This window comes from Doryrhamphus excisus, linkage group LG16 (assembly GCF_037039965.1).
Source record: "Doryrhamphus excisus strain RoL-2023G ecotype Guam linkage group LG16, RoL_Dexc_Guam_v1.1, whole genome shotgun sequence".
NCBI lineage: Eukaryota > Metazoa > Chordata > Actinopteri > Syngnathiformes > Syngnathidae > Doryrhamphus > Doryrhamphus excisus.
The window spans coordinates 10,216,012-10,233,046 of record NC_136372.1 but is presented as its reverse complement, the minus strand read 5'-3'; the positions used below and the strand labels follow the sequence as shown (position 1 = coordinate 10,233,046).

Below are 17,035 nucleotides of genomic sequence, written 5' to 3'. Positions count from 1 at the left end.
AGCCATCAGTCATAAGAGCCGATCAGTCTTTGAAATGATCATCATATAATGGAACTACAACATTGAGCATGAAAGTAATGCAAAACATTGCCAGTGCTGCAGGAAGGAAATCAAAATAACCAAATGTAAATGCCTATTTTCTGCACTGTATTATAAGGCGTATGCAAAAACATATAGTTGAAGAACGGTAGTCTGAGGGGGAGTGTCGAATGAAGGAGAAAACTTTATTTTCTTGTTCAACATGAAGTCACACTCGTAACTGCAGCAAAAGGACAGCCCAAAAACCACAACAAAATCACTTCGGGTGGAAACACTCAATTTTAATAGTTCCGGAGGAGAATTACTGTATGTACAAACTCCCTAACACTATACGGCCAACAAAAAAAAGCAAAAACTGTGAATTTATTTTAACATTATTCTACTATTTAACAATACACTAATCATATTTTTTAATTAACCGTTTCCCACAAATCCATCAAAGCCCCCAACTTCTGTATCTGAATTGAACAGCTTGGCAATTCGCCATTAAACATGCCGGGTTCCCTCTCATCATTGTCGGAGTCAGTCTCGTTGTCAGGTGGTTGTTCGGCAATGATGCCGGTTTTGGCAAAAGCTCGGACAACAGTTAAAGCAGATACCTTAGCCCAAGCATCCACAATCCATTCACATATGTTGGCCAGGCACTGCTTCCTTGTTCGCCGCCTTTCATCCATCACTCTCACACCGCTGGCAACTTCACTTTGGACGCCCTGTTTAGACCAATGTCGAGTGGTTGGTATTATTTTGTTAATCCTCCTGGAATTATGGGAAGTATTACCCACGTCACAAAATTAACTAGGAGCTGTCATATGACATATGACCTGTCAGCTGACGTGAAGTCCCCTCCTGATTCACTGTTGCTACACTGAAGTGTCAGCGGGTACAGGAAATAAGTGGCTTCTGCTGTGGTTGGTGGCTGATGACCACAACAAGCGGTGGATTCAAAACTTTGTTTAGAAATTGAACTGAAATCAATTCTGCGGTAAGACTTTTCCCTCTCGCCAGCTTACAGTAGCGGAGAGATAGACACAATGTTGTTTTGCAGCCCCGGAGCCGTGTCGAAAGTTAAGCGTATGTACTGCACGCATTACGTCATGTTTTCTGATTGGTTTATCATTGCCAGCATATGTACTGTACGTATTATGTACTGTTCTGTGATTGGTTTATCGCTGCCAGCGTAGTGTTACGTTCCTGTGTCTGCAGGATTTTTACAGAATTTGGAACTCAGTGCACACGATCTTCCCATGCGTGCTTGGGTTGGATAATGTAAATTAATTTTGGATTGTTTATTGTGCAGCAAATGATGCTAAATGATATTCTTCACATTTTCTGAGACCAACTAAACCACTGATAAAATATAATAACAACAATGATAATAAATACTATTGTCATAATAATGCATTTGCAATTTAATGCAATTTGTTTTTAATATGTCATCTTTCATGGTTGGGATTGCTGTTTGTGACATGTATTTGTCATCATTTGCAGTACTTCTTGAAATGCTGCCTTTTCAACTGCATTAAGATCAGCAGTTGACTTTCTGTGAGCACACACCATTTTGCTCTATTCCATTTGTATTTACTTGGCCGACCAAACATCTAAGTGAGTGTTGACTGTCAGAACAAGGGCTCTGTGTCTTGATGTGAAGTTTTTTTTTCCCAGATGGGAAAACTGGGTAGTGTGGGTATGTTTGATGTGGGCAAGTTTGTTTAGTTGCCTTTCTAGCAATTTCTACCACTGGAATAAATTCGGCACACAGGCTTGTTTGTGTTACATACAGTGGTGTGACAAACGACATATCCCCTTCCTGATATCAAATTTTTTTGCATGTTTGTCATGCTTAAATGTTTCAGATCATCATGAAATTGACTTATTAGTCGCTGACAGCACAAATTTTTAAATGAAACTTTTTATTAAGGGAGAAAAAAATCCAACCCTACTTTTATCTGTGTGGAAAACCGCTTGTTAAAACATATCTTAAATGAGATTAATTGAAATCTAACAGTCTGGAAAAGGTTATAAAGCCATTTCTAAAGCTTTGGGATTTCTAAAGCGAATCACAGTGAGGCACAATGAGATCCATTATCCAAAAATGTCAAAAACATGGACAAATACCTTCACAGGAGTGGTTGGCCAACCAAAATTACCCCAAGAGTGCAGCGACGACTCATCCAAGAGGTCGCAAAAGACCCCACAACAACATCAAAAGTACTGCAGGCCTCACTTGCCTTAGTTAAAATCAGTGTTCATGACTCAGTGTGAATGACAACAATTCTGCAAAGATGAGTGGGCAAAAATTTCGCCGCCGCCCCGAGAGACTCATTGCAATCATAAATGCTTGATTGCGGTTGTTGCTGCTAATGGTGGCCCAACCAGTTATTAGGTTTAGCGGGCAATCACTTGGATTTTTATTCTCCCTTAATAAATGTTTCATTGAAAAACTGTGTTTTGTGTTCAGTTGTGTTGTCATTGAGTAATGTTTATTAGTTTGATGAACTACACTACACTAATGTATATTTCAGGCTCACAAGAGTCCTAGAGCCTATTCGAGCTCACATGAATTGAATGACAAAGGTATTATCAACTCTCGCACAATGAGTGTTGTGTGGGTAAAAGAAATGGGCTTACCAATTCCCTCATTGTTGGAGTGCAGTAGCTCCATGAGTGGTGCTGATGCTCCCTCTGCATCAATGAGTTCCGCAGAATGTTTGTCCAGAGCTAACTCACACAGAACTCCTGCAGCAACTCGCTTCACGTTCTCCACATACGAGTAAAGCAGCTGGAGACATTACACACAAGTTATGTGTTAGGATGACTTTATTAATTTAAAATATAACACATATGTTTAGGACTGAACACATCCATTTGGAAGAGAAAGGTTTTTGTGCATTGGTTTATAACTTCAGAACTTATTCAGTCACATTATAAATGTAAAATAGATCAAATCAGAATACAATTTTGAACAGGGATTGCATTCATGCACATACTATGAACATCTGCTTGAGAAACTGATGAACAAAGTCTGCTGCAATATTGTCACAATGACTGCATCCCAATGTTTTGCTGATATTTTTTCAACATCTTTGTGGACTATCACAACTTGTACTTCTTCTGTCTCTTTCCGCTTTTCCCTTCAGGGGTCGCCACAGCAGATCAACCGCCTCCATCCAACCCTGTCTTCTGCATCTGTCTCTCTCACACCAACTACCCTCATGTCCTCCTTCACTACATCCATAAACCTCTTCTTTGGTCTTCCTCTACGCCTCCTACCTGGCAGCTCTAAATGCAGCATCCTTATACCAATATATTCACTATCTCTCCTCTGGAGATGTCCCAACCATCTCAGTCTGGCCTCTCTGACTTTATCTCCAAGGCCTCTAACATGTAATATCCCTCTGATGTACTCGTTCGTGATCCTATCCATCCTGGTCACTCCCAATGAGAACCTCAGAATACTCATCTCTGCTACTTCCAGTTCTGCTTCCTTTCTTTTCCCTTCCTGTGGAGTTTCACAACCTCATGTTCAATCTGACCTACAGGAAGTACATTCCCTGTAATTGTATTACAGCAGATCCCTGCTTTTTGCAGGAGTTACAATTCAAGACCACCCGTGAATAGTGTCAATCCACAGCTAATTGATACTCCCATAAAGTCTATTTTTGACACACGACTCACTCCCACCCTTCCTGCTAGCTTGACGTTGACATTTTCCTTTTTAATGTATTATTAGATTAGATTCAGCTCCAGAACCCTCACTGTGTCTCTTCAATATGCCTCACACACCTATTGCATCAATTTTCATTTTTAAAATGTATAGGTTTGCACCATTAATGAACAGTGATGTAAGATAAGATGATCGATCATGAATCACAGTGTAGATTTGGAACTCTTAACTTTCTCAGAGCAACTATAGTGCATTCATGAACTGTAAAACTAAATCTTGACAACAAAACACTAACAGTGAAGCATGAAGACAGAAACATGTGAATATGTATTCCATGAATCACGCTTCCATACAGCAGGACTGTGTGAAATAAAGAAATGACTGGCTTCCTTACATCTATATTATACGTATCTACATCTTGTCGTTTTCTTGAATGTGTTGCAACTTCAATGTGTATACCTGCACAAATAGTGGTATTGTCTGCATGCTGGCGATCTCTCCTCTGTTTATAGGATCTCTGGCCAGAATGTGAAGGGCTCCTGTGCAGCCCTCTACAATTTCCTCCATACGAACACCATCCTATTGAAGATAAGGGAAAAGGTGTAATGAACAAAATAACCCAATTAAAGCAATGTAGGATCTTCAAACCTGATATGTCTGCTGAGACGAGGAGGCATGCCTCTGTGTGTCCTGGTGCGCTTTTAACAATAGGTTGACCAATCGTGGGATCGTCCCCGCATCCCTAAGTGGGGCTTGATTGGCTGGGCACAGTGCAAGGTTTCGGATGAGGCCAACGGTAGCCTGGACAAAATAGGAAAGTCACGTTTATTCGAGCTTTAGTCACCAGAGAAATGACACAAAACAAAATCAGGGCGCTATAAAGCAATACACAACTTCACTGCAGTATTTCATGTACTGTATATGTAAAACTAGAGACCATATAAATAATAAATATGGTTGTGTCATTTCTTGTTTGTGGTAGAGTAGGGGTTACGATGGGAGTTAGACGGTATAGTGAAGCGATCCATCATAGAACTGCACTGTCTCACATTGTTATTGTTAATACAAATTTAACTTACAAATTAAGCTGAAGTCTAACAATCTGAACTGAATCCGAACTGGCGGAAATATTGCCATACTAAAGGAAATTAAAGCTGCCTTTTGGCACCAATATTAAAAAGAGGCATCATTTGGACGGGAAGTGTATAAGGCCCTGTCCACATGAGCATGGATATTTTCAAAAATACACATTTCACCCCACTCTTGTGTCCTCAAAAAATCTCCATCCACATGAGCTGATTTTTAAACAAAACGATTTTTTAACAAACAAAAAGCAACTGCAGTTGAACTGGTTGTGCATCATCCGTTTATCTGTGATGGTATCTTTAAAATCAGTCTACAATTACATGAAGTTTAGGGAATATCATGAATGTTTTTTCGTTTTGTTTTAACCGCCCATGTGTGTTGTGAGGCGCTTTACTGCCGCACCACACGAAACCTACACCTGTAAAAGAATAACTGCATGTTATGTTCTGTAAAAGGCTTAAAAGCAAGAGATGCTGTTGCGTTACATTTCTTATGACACAAAAAGGTAAGTTTGCAAATCTCTACTTTAGCTGGAGATCAGATTAAATGACCAAAAGTTACATTTACGTGTGGACGAGAGGATAAAAAACATTAAATTTGCTAGACAACACAACTGATGGTTAAATGGACCACAGTGTCTATAGAGCAGAGGCCAGTTGAAGATGTACAGTCAGTAGTTTTGCAGAATCCTGCTAAAAACAAACTAAGAGTGAACTGTCACGTAAAGGGATAGACATGATTGTCTGAAAACATTTTCCCCAAAGTAGCCTGAAACTTCCTGTCCTATTTCTTCTGCTGCAAGTTGTCGAGGAGCTCATTTCAAAGAAAAGTTATGATGACAAAATGTTCACATCAGCTATCAAAATACATCCGACTTAGGAACTTATTACATCTAAAGTGCATCTCTTATTTTGTACCTGCAGAGAAGACAGATGGGACCTGGGGCAGAGAGACATCAAAGACTTCTCACAACAAGATGTTCCAGGTTCTATATAGGTCAGCTGTAAGGGTAGTGTTACATTTGGGGGGCTCCATATGGCAGTGCTATTTCCTGATTAGAACAGCAGTAACTCCACGTACTCTACTCATGTATATCAAACAGGAGTGTGATGCACCATATCAAAGGAAGCCTTAGCCATGAGAGGCAAATATGTACCAGCTTTTTGTAGACAGAGTGCTGTGCAGACAGCTGGTCAGACTCCCAGAATGCAACATTCACAAGAGCTTGCCACAGTCTTACGGCAATGCCAATAAAGTCCTGAGAAAAACATTCTACTTTTGAAGAAGAACTAAAAATAATCTGCATTTATTTGACGGTAAACAGGGAGAATCTTCCAAGACGATTACTCAACGTATTTCAAAAATGTTGACATGACTACAAATAGCATCTACAACTATCCTAATTATCCATATTTTTTAACTGTAATTATTATTAAACTAGCATTCATTTTATAGACAGTCGAAGTATGCTTCATTTTGGTTAGAACTGTCAATCTTCTAAAATCTATAAACAAGTTAATCGGGGCGTAAACTAACCGAGATTCCACAGTATTTCAGTAAATTGATTGAGAGCAGCTTCTAAGATGCATGCCATTCCTCCAGCTGTCTAGAGAGTGCCAACATCCAACGTACTGCCAGCATTATATTCCACCTCTTCCTGCTTTGTGCATTCACCACCAATGAATTATCATGATTGATAGGTTGACGTCATTGGTTCATGCTCAACGACGAGGTGAGACCACTCTAATCTGACGATGTAAGCCAAATCAAGTCTGAGGTTAGGTGCAGGATTGAAATAATGTATCCTCTATTGGCAGAGGCAGGTCCAGACCAGAACCTTTTCACTTTGTAGTGCCAAATGACAGTCGTTAAGAAACAATCCAATCCGGCCTCTTCCAGCCACCGACAGTCATTCAGATGTAACCGTGGTCATGGACACATCTGAAACCAAGGTGGCTATCTTCTTCTCTATTCATAAGAGATGACATTATTGAATCTTTTCGGAAGGAATGAAAGGACTTTATGTGGGGGAGAGGTTGTGTCATAGACCTTTGGGCTGTTCAGAGATGGTTTCTCAAGTTTGACGTTTGATGGCCTTCCTTTTTCTCCATTTTCAAACCGTCTGTCTTTTCTGTCCAGAATATTTAAATGTTTGCCCTCAAAAGAGGGCTGTTTCTCTTTGAGGTCCAGGTAGACAGCTCAGTCCAGACCTCAAGAGTTAGCCCATCTGTGTTGTGACATCTTCCTGCTCAGTGGCTGCTTGGTTTTCCCAATATAAAAATCACGAGACAGCAGACGCTAGATTGTTTTTCTGGATTTGGAGTGTCTATTCATTGGGATGTACAATAGTCTCAAGGTGTTACCAGGTTTGAAGTTTATTGGTATCTTGTGTTTTTTTCTTCTGCGTATCTCAGATAGACCTGAGACATATTGGACAACAGTGTTATTGCGTCTACTGTGCTTTTTTTCTTTACTCACAGAGCTTTTGTTCTTTCTGGAATTAGATGGTTTTTATGAGGTTATGAGGGCATCCCTGTAGTTCTTGGGAACATTATCAACTCCAGTAGCAGGCAGGAAGTAAAACGTAAATTTTCTTAACAATTTAGCACTTTTCCAACCCTTGCTGCTCTACTGCAGCCATCACCAAATGGTGGAGCTTGGTCGGGATCCGGACCCAGTGACGGCTCATTAAGGATCAATGACCAATTAAAGTGATAAATATAATCATGCTTGCAGACCAATCGCAGCGGCAGTTTGCGGGTGTAATTCCTTCAGTTATTGTTGTCCTTATTGTTGTCCTTCAGTTATTGTTGGTGACGTCACTCATAATGAGCCAATGAAATTGTTTGTTTACTTTCCCAGTGAATCTATTTTCCATGCCACTTAATCTTCAAATGATAACTATGGCTTGCTAGGTAGGAACATTTAAAAGTGAAAGGACGGACAAATATACTGTGTTCATTCTTCAGAATCCATTACCAAAGCGCTGTGTCTCATATGCTCTGAAACTGTAGAGGCCAGTATAAAAAAATCTAAGAGTCATAACACATTCATTTAAAACACAACAAAGTGCAAAGGAGTCTTCACTGAGGATTGTATGGATATTCACGACAGTTGTGGAGTGATTATGATGTAGAGATCTTAGTCAAAGATCAACTAAAAGAGGAATTGTGCAATAAATTCAGGCATGTTCATATATGTTGGCAGGTCTGCACTAATATTGAAAGTGATCCCTGCCTCTCAGCCCCCCCACTTGTATATACAGTGCATCCGGGAAGTATTCACAGCGCTTCACTTTTTCCACATTTTGTCATGTTACAGCCTCATTCCAAATTGTATTAATTTAATCTCTTACCTCAAAATTCTACACAAAATACTCCATTATGACAATGTGAAAAAGTTTTTTTTTTTTACTTTTTTTGAATTTTATTAAAAATAGAAAACTAAGAAATCACATTTACATAAGTATTCACAGCCTTTGCCATGAAGCTCAAAATTGAGCTCAGGTGCATCTTTTTTCCACTGATCATCCTTGAGATCTTTCTACAGCTTAATTGGAGTCCACCTGCAGTAAATTCAGTTGATTGGACATGATTTGGAAATATAATAACTGTCTATATAAGGTCCCACAGTTGACTGTGCATGTCAGAGCACAAACACCAAACATGAAGTCAAAAGAACTGTCTGTAGACCTGCGAGACAGGATTGTCTTGAGGCACAAATCTGGGGAAGGATACAGAAAAATGTCTGCTGCTTTGAAGGTCCCAATGAGCACAGTGACCTCCATTATTCGTAAATGGAAGACGTTTGGAACCACCAGGACTCTTCCTAGAGCTGGCCGGCCTTCTAAACTGAGCGATTGGGGAAGAAGGGCCTTAGTCAGGGAGGTGACCAAGGCCCCGATGGTCACTCTGTCAGAGCTCCAGCGTTCCTCTGTGGAGAGAGGAGAGCCTTCCAGAAGGACAACCATCTCTGCAGCAATCCACCAATCAGGCCTGTATGGTAGAGTGGCCAGACGAAAGCCACTCCTTAGTAAAAGGAACATGGCAGCCCATCTGGAATTTGCCAAAAAGCACCTGAATGACTCTCAGACCATGAGAAACAAAATTCTCTGGTCTGATGAGACAAAGATTGAACTCTTTGGTGTGAATGCCAGGCGCCATGTTTGGAGGAAACCAGGCACTGCTCATCACCAGGCCAATACCATCCCTACAGTGAAGCATGGTGGTGGCAGCATCATGCTGTGGGGATGTTTTTCAGCAGCAGGAACTGGCAGACTAATCAGGATAGAAGGAAAAATGAATGCAGCAATATATTGAGATATTCTGGATGAAAACCTGCTCCAGAGCGCTCTTGACCTCAGGCTGGGGCGAAGGTTCATTTTTCAGCAGGACAACGACCCGAAGCACACAGCCAAGATCTCAAAAGATTGGCTTCAGAACCACTCCGTGAATGTCCTGGAGTGGCCCAGCCAGAGTCCAGACTTGAATCCGATCGAAAATGGCTGTGCACAGACGTCTCCCATCCAACCTGATGGAGCTTGAGACTTATTGCAAAGAAGAATGGGCAAAACTGCCTAAAGATAGGTGTGCTAAACTTGTGGGATCATATTCAAAAAGACTTGAGGCTGTAATTGCTGCCAAAGGTGGATCAACAAAGTATTAAGCAAAGGCTGTGAATACTTATGTAAATGTGATTTTTTTGTTTTCTATTTTTAATAAATTCAAAACATGTCAAAAAAAACTTTTTCACATTGTCATAATGGAGTATTTTGTGTAGAATTTTGAGGTAAGAGATTAATTTAATTCAGTTTGGAATGAGGCTGTAACATGACAAAATGTAGAAAAAGTGAAACGCTGTGAATACTTTCCGGATGCACTGTACGTCTAAAAGGATGTGTGGATGTCACCGCCTAGACTTTCATCTCAATTTGGACTTTTCCATTTTCCTTTCCAAGATGCAACTTGATTCTTGTTGCTTGTTGCAAGATGTTTCACTTTTCATCCAAAAGGCTTCTTAAACTCTAACATTTTGTGGGCTGGTCACAATGGAATTGTTATTGTGGCCCCACATGGCTGGCAAACTGCCGTCCAAGAGCTGGTTCATCCAATGTTCTGAGAAGAAAACTCAAAATTGTTGTTCATGCAGTATAGTGTAGGGAGAAGTGCTATAACCCCTACATTGAAGAGACCAAACAAGCCTTATAAACACAACATAGACAGGCAGTTCCTTTGGGGCAAGAGTCAGAAATGAATTTGTATCTCAAATAGAAAGGACATCCCTTGAGGACAATGATGTCCAAATTCTGGATTGGGAGGACCACTCGTTTGAAATAGATGTGAAAGAAGCCATATATGTCAAATTAAAAAGGATCTCCCTAAACAGAAGAGGAGGCTTGCACCATCACCTATAGTTTGTTTCCAACAATATCCTGACATGTCCACCAAAGACTGTCCCATTCTACAGAAAGAGTGACCACTAAGTTTTGCCACCGGTGGGCGAACAACCTTTTGTTGAAGAAAGTCCAGTTGCCGTAATTCAACCTTTGCGGATTACCATGACCTTGATGAGTGAGAATCTCCTCAGACATATTTCTATATTTGCCTCACCTTTACAACAGGCCAATAGTGTGGTTGTCCTAGCAGCTTGACAACAGCAGGGATACCATAGTGCAGCCGCACAGCATTCTGGGCCAGCTCAGCGTCTTGGTGGCGGGATGTGAGGTGGCGCAGGGCGCAAACTGCTGGCTCGGCAACATCCTCCTTCTCCCCAGCACGTAGCACAGCATGGATCAGAGCCTCCACACCACCAAATTGAGTCACCAAAGTCTGAAGTACGAGAATTTGGGGAAATGTTTCATACAACAACAAATCATGGAGTTGATCAATACAGGCAATTAGTTATATAGAGTGTTCCCTTGCTCCATCGTGGTTCACCTTTTGTGGGTTCACGATTTCTAATGCAATTTCACTGCTTTTTAAAAACTATTTTACAGTGTACGGATGCTGTTAGAGGCTAAGCCTGGCCCTTTAAGAAGAATTGAGTGTTGTATTCTTCTGTGTCATGATCGGCTTTAGACCATCTTCCTGTTGTGATCATGGTTGGCCATATGACAGCAAACTAGCAAACAGCTACTATACTACTAGCTACTGTATTGACAGCCAGCTGTTAAAATAAACAATAGCCAACCATGCAACTCCAAACACTGCTCGGCCGTAAGCCCTCCCTCTGAAAAAAGCCACAATGCCGACAAAATGCTCTACACCAAAATGGCATAAGAGGTCAGTCAGACCCCCGGACACGCTAAACCAAAACCACGGCTCGAACATATGAATCCTTGGCTCACGGAGTACAACAACAAATGCACGACCATGACTGCAGAGTGGGCGAGTGATTAGTGCGCAGGCCACACGGCTAGGAGACCCAAGTTCTACGCCTCGGCCATCTCTGTGTGGAATTTGCAAGTTCTCCCCGTGCATGTGTGGGTTTTCTCCGGGTGAGGTTAATTGCAGACTCCAAATTGTATTTGGCGACCAGTCCAGGGTGTACCCGCTTCTCGCCCGAAGACAGCTGGGATAGGCTCCAGCACCTCCACGACCCTCATGAGGATAAGCGGTACAAAATGAATGAATGAACAAATGCACCACACTTTAACAGGGACACAAAAACGCCATAGCCGAATGGCCGAATGGTCAGTGAGTCAATAATTTGTTGTGTCCATCCAACTAAGCAGGTTGCTCAATAAAATTGAAACGCAATTTGAACTTTGAGAGTGCTTAAACATGAGAGAAATGTCAGGAAATATCTAAATAATCTAAACTTTAGATATACAGTGCATCCGGAAAGTATTCACAGCGCTTCACTTTTTCTACATTTTGTCATGTTACAGCCTCATTCCAAACTGAATTAAATTAATCTCTTACCTCAAAATTCTACACAAAATACTCCATTATGACAATGCAAAAAAAGGTTTTTTTGACATGTTTTGAATTTATTAAAAATAGAAAACAAAAAAAATCACATTTACATAAGTATTCACAGCCTTTGCTTAATACTTTGTTGATCCACCTTTGGCAGCAATTACAGCCTCAAGTCTTTTTGAATATGATCCCACAAGTTTAGCACACCTATCTTTAGGCAGTTTTGCCCATTCTTCTTTGCAATAAGTCTCAAGCTCCATCAGGTTGGATGGGAGACGTCTGTGCACAGCCATTTTCAGATCTCTCCAGAGATGTTCGATCGGATTCAAGTCTGGACTCTGGCTGGGCCACTCCAGGACATTCACGGAGTGGTTCTGAAGCCAATCTTTTGAGATCTTGGCTGTGTGCTAATGTCTACTGTCTATATGGTCAAGGTACATGACCAGTCTACTGAGGTCAAGAGCGCTCTGGAGCAGGTTTTCATCCAGGATATCTCTATATATTGCTGCATTCATTTTCCTTCTATCCTGACTAGTCTGCCAGTTCCTGCTGCTGAAAAACATCCCCACAGCATGATGCTGCCACCACCATGCTTCACTGTAGGGATGGTATTGGCCTGGTGATGAGCAGTGCCTGGTTTCCTCCAAACATGGCGCCTGGCATTCACACCAAAGAGTTCAATCTTTGTCTCATCAGACCAGAGAATTTTGTTTCTCATGGTCTGAGAGTCATTCAGGTGCTTTTTGGCAAATTCCAGACGGGCTGCCATGTTCCTTTTACTAAGGAGTGGCTTTCGTCTGGCCACTCTACCATACAGGCCTGATTGGTGGATTGCTGCAGAGATGGTTGTCCTTCTGGAAGGCTCTCCTCTCTCCACAGAGGAACGCTGGAGCTCTGACAGAGTGACCATCGGGGCCTTGGTCACCTCCCTGACTAAGGCCCTTCTTCCCCGGTCGCTCAGTTTAGAAGGCCAGCTCTAGGAAGAGTCCTGGTGGTTCCAAACGTCTTCCATTTACGAATAATGGAGGCCACTGTGCTCATTGGGACCTTCAAAGCAGCAGAAATTTTTCTGTATCCTTCCCCAGATTTGTGCCTCAAGACAATCCTGTCTTGCAGGTCTACAGACAGTTCTTTTGACTTCATGCTTGGCGTTTGTGCTCTGACATGCACAGTCAACTGTGGGACCTTATATAGACAGTTATTATATTTCCAAATCATGTCCAATCAACTGAATTTACTGCAGGTGGACTCAAATTAAGCTGTAGGAAGATCTCAAGGATGATCAGTGGAAAAAAGATGCACCTGAGCTCAATTTTGAGCTTCATGGCAAAGGCTGTGAATACTTATGTAAATGTGATTTTTTTGTTTTCTATTTTTAATAAATTCAAAACATGTAAAAAAAACCTTTTTTCACATTGTCATAATGGAGTATTTTGTGTAGAATTTTGAGGTAAGAGATTAATTTAATTCAGTTTGGAATGAGGCTGTAACATGACAAAATGTAGAAAAAGTGAAGCGCTGTGAATACTTTCCGGATGCACTGTACTGTAAAAAAAAAACCTCACCCTCAAAAGATATAAATAAATAAACAAATACAGTTGGCATTTATATTTATTGTGGGCTATTTTGGGCACCTATCCCCGCAATAAACAATGGAATACTGAATACTGTAATGTGTGTAAAGACAGGCCAGTTACTCATTATTAAGTAGATGAATAACAAAAAGTGTTGTTACACAGATCATTCTAGAGTTTTAATAATCCATACAAAAATCATCACTTTACGAAGATTTTAGATTGTGACGTTTGAGATTCCAGAGTTGCATTTAACACGACACGGCAGGTTTCTTGTTGGTTATGTATTTACACATCAAATAACAATAAATAAATGCCCCCATTTTCTGGACACTCCGTGTTAATCGTCATGGCTACCTTGTTGCGGGAGTTGTTACAGGTGAGGTTGGACAAGATGCCTGTTGCGCAGGTCAGCATATTGACATCATCTGAGCCCAGCTGGGTGACTAATATCTGCAGCAGACCATCCAACCCTTCCTACAGAGAGAGACAAAGAAATGAAGGGTTTTGAACCTGAAGGGTTTCTCATTTGCAGCATAAGACAGGACTTGGCCATTAATACACAGTACACAACATCTTTTTAGTTAGGGTTTATTTTCTTTCAAATTACAAAAACAACAAAACTACACAAGTCACAGTCACACAAAGGAACAGGAAGAAACTTATTTAATCCAAATGCTGTTCACTACCGTTAATTATGTTAACATTGATAATCGCTCATGTTCAATATTTTATAAAAGTGAAATAAAATAATAAACAATGTATAATGATACATCATATATACTATAATTAAAAAATGAGTAAATCAATACATAATATCAGACACTTGGTTTCTCACCATTCTCACCCGCTTGTACTATGTCCGCGCATGCCCACTCTGTTGTGATTGGTCACGCGCCTAAAGTGCTTCCTAACTAAGAACCATATCAGGAAGTCCGCCCCTCTGTGACATCACAAAGGGACAGTTTTACCACGTCTTTTGAAACCAACTGTTTTGAAGCAAAACAAACTCCTTTCAGGGCTCACATCCAAATGTGCAAACCTCATTATCTGAAAGTTTGCATCGTTTAACACAAGAATACAACATTCTAACTACATTTAAAAAGTGGAAAAAGCATAATAGGTCCCTGACACTAATGAATTAATTAGTTGTCAATTTTCTATGATGGTATTTGCCCAGATGCTTGGTGCCATTGATGGCATGTGCATGAATTTATACGGGTCCGAAATTTGACTTGATAAATATTTAGTATTTTGCAGTTGGTGGTCCAAGTACAGTATATTGAATTTCCCTCTGCTTCCTTCAATCAAAGCTTTCTTGGCTGTGGCTTCTTGGCTTCAACATCAATATTTTGTATTTCCAAATTGCCAACAAACATATGCATATCTTTAGTCAACAAAAACAGCAGCGGAAGTTTGGTGGTGTATCTCCATCCTGCCGTTGCCAACTGAATATATGTAGTTCTTAACTTGCATTTGGGGGTATTTCAGGTGTTACATTGAAAATGTAAAGCAAGTGGTATCAGATTTAGTTCACCGGATAGTAAATATGAACAGGCATTATGAGCTGGAGAGTAAATCCATTTATAGTAGAACTGACAGCATTTAAATACTGTGTTATTTGAGGCATTATTATTGATCATCCTCTAGTGCAGGGGTCGGGAACCTTTTTGGCGAAGAGAGCCATGAAGGCCAGATATTTTAAAATGTGTATCTGTGAGAGCCATTTTTTTAAACATTGAATGCAATAAAATGTGTGCATTTTTATGTAAGACCAATAGTTTTAGATAATGGGCTCTAATTACGTAGACCAGGCACACTACCCCACGCCAATGGGGTGTGGCCAGCACACTTTCGTGAGCAGCGCAGTGTCTAATAATAAATCAAATACTTGTTGCCATTAATACAACTTCTGCTGCTGCATAGTTTTGCACCGTACTCCGTAGACGTATTTCATTCTTTTGGCCATCTTCGTCAGAAGGCTTGGTTCTGCAGCTTTAGCTATTTGACTAAAGGAAGAAAGTTTACATTTACATGTTTTTTTGACATCTCAATGACCGAGGTAGACTACAGCATTACCCAGTAATAATCAAGTTTTGGTGTTTGACCTGGAAAATATCATCAGGAAAGATAGATATGGTTGGCAGTATTGCAGCAGAATATAGATGGACAAATTAAAATGCATAAGAAAGTTGTTGATTTTTAATATTATTTTTAACACTCATTTCTGTGATGTTTACTTTAAAATGTTAGCAAAAATACATTTTTATTGTGGTAAGAAATGCTTGAGAGCCAGATACAGTCATCAAAAGAGCCCTACCTGGCTCCCGAGCCATAGGTTCCCTACCTCTGCTCTAGTGTTTTAACACGTACCTGCTTGGTAGCAGCATCTGACAGGTTACGGAGTGTCCACAGACAGTTCTGAATCAGACGCTGACTTGATCCGGTGAGATGCTGACCCAAAGCCTGCATACCACCTTGATTGGTATGCAAAAATACACGGATATAACACTATATCACCTCTCAGCATAACTGTTTAGTTATTTTGCCATACCAGTTTCTACTATGGCGGGCTTGTTGCTGGGACAAACAGACAGTACTTTGAGCACCCGACTGGTGGTCCACAGAAGCTTCTCATAATTGTAGTTCCTCATGATGAACACCAGGCCATCTGGGCCCCCATTGGCAAGTATGATGAGCTGATAAGAATATGGTATATAGATGGTAAACACGGTAATAACAATATGTCCAGATATACAATGAATTATATCCCTCACCTTGCTCTCCTGGTTGGCGTAAGACAAGAGCTGCAGACAGTCTGTAGTGATAGCCAAGAACTTTGGGTTGCTTTTCTTCAGTAAGGGCACCATCCTCTGTAGACCATCAGCAAGACGCACAGCCATCTTGGCACCCTCTTGGTGCAACAACAGATTGTGAAGGGTGGTTATGGCGTAAAATAAAACAGACTCCACAGGTGAACTGTATAAATGAGAAAAATAAACATAGTGACTTCCTTCGACCTCCTGCCAACATAAAGTAAATTACTCAAATAAGAAAAGAACAGAAATCATTATAATGAACTAAGTCACACTCAATCTGCTGGGATATCAAGCTGTATAGTATGGAAGCAATTAGAATAGATTATTCTTTTAGAAATATGACAGACAACCTATCCAAATTGTCAGAAACAAAATTCATGGGGGTGGCATGATGTCCTGCCGTGTGGCATTTACCAAAGAACATGTTGTTTCTGGCGCGATAGGTGGGAATCTTTCAGCACCCCACCATCTGATTAGGATTGGAACAGAAAGTTCTTATTGATGTAAATGCACTTTTTTCACATTTCCCTTTGTCTCACCAAATAAGCATTCATGACTTACGATTTTAAAAACAGTGCATTTGGAATACAAAACAATTTCCATTTAATTGTATTAAACTAGGCTGCACAGTGGACGAATGGTTAGCGCGCAAGTCACACACCTAGGAGACCTGAGTTTGATTCCCGGCTTCGGCATCTCTGTGTAGTTTGCAATTTCTCCCCGTGTGTGTGTGGGTTTTCTCTGGGTACTCCGGTTTCCTCCCACATTCCAAAAACATGCTAGGTTAATTGGCGACTCCAAATTGTCTATAGGTATGAAAGTGAGTGTGAATGTGACGATCACCTGCCTGGAGCTGGGACAGCTGGACGCACCTGTTCCCCATCAGACTGCTCTGCTACTTAGGCTGATTGGAGGCAGCTGGGAGTCGCTGGT

General features: G+C 40.8%; 1 protein-coding gene across 3 annotated transcripts in view; it reads right to left on the bottom strand.

The window, feature by feature from the left end:
* The window catches only part of LOC131103798 (junction plakoglobin a-like), a 130,350-nt gene that overhangs the window by 14,883 nt on the left and 98,432 nt on the right, over positions 1 to 17,035 (bottom strand). For all 3 annotated transcript variants that reach the window (XR_009119684.2, XM_058050342.2, XM_058050343.2), the window contains 8 exons: positions 16,061 to 16,262; positions 15,838 to 15,982; positions 15,657 to 15,760; positions 13,641 to 13,760; positions 10,399 to 10,617; positions 4,352 to 4,504; positions 4,163 to 4,282; positions 2,668 to 2,818 (listed from right to left, as the gene is read on the bottom strand). Coding sequence is in view for 2 of the 3 variants with exons in the window: in XM_058050342.2 (XP_057906325.1) it covers positions 2,668 to 2,818; positions 4,163 to 4,282; positions 4,352 to 4,504; positions 10,399 to 10,617; positions 13,641 to 13,760; positions 15,657 to 15,760; positions 15,838 to 15,982; positions 16,061 to 16,262 (1,214 nt within the window). In the remaining variant the exon portion in view is untranslated. The remainder of the gene's footprint in view (positions 1 to 2,667; positions 2,819 to 4,162; positions 4,283 to 4,351; positions 4,505 to 10,398; positions 10,618 to 13,640; positions 13,761 to 15,656; positions 15,761 to 15,837; positions 15,983 to 16,060; positions 16,263 to 17,035) is intronic.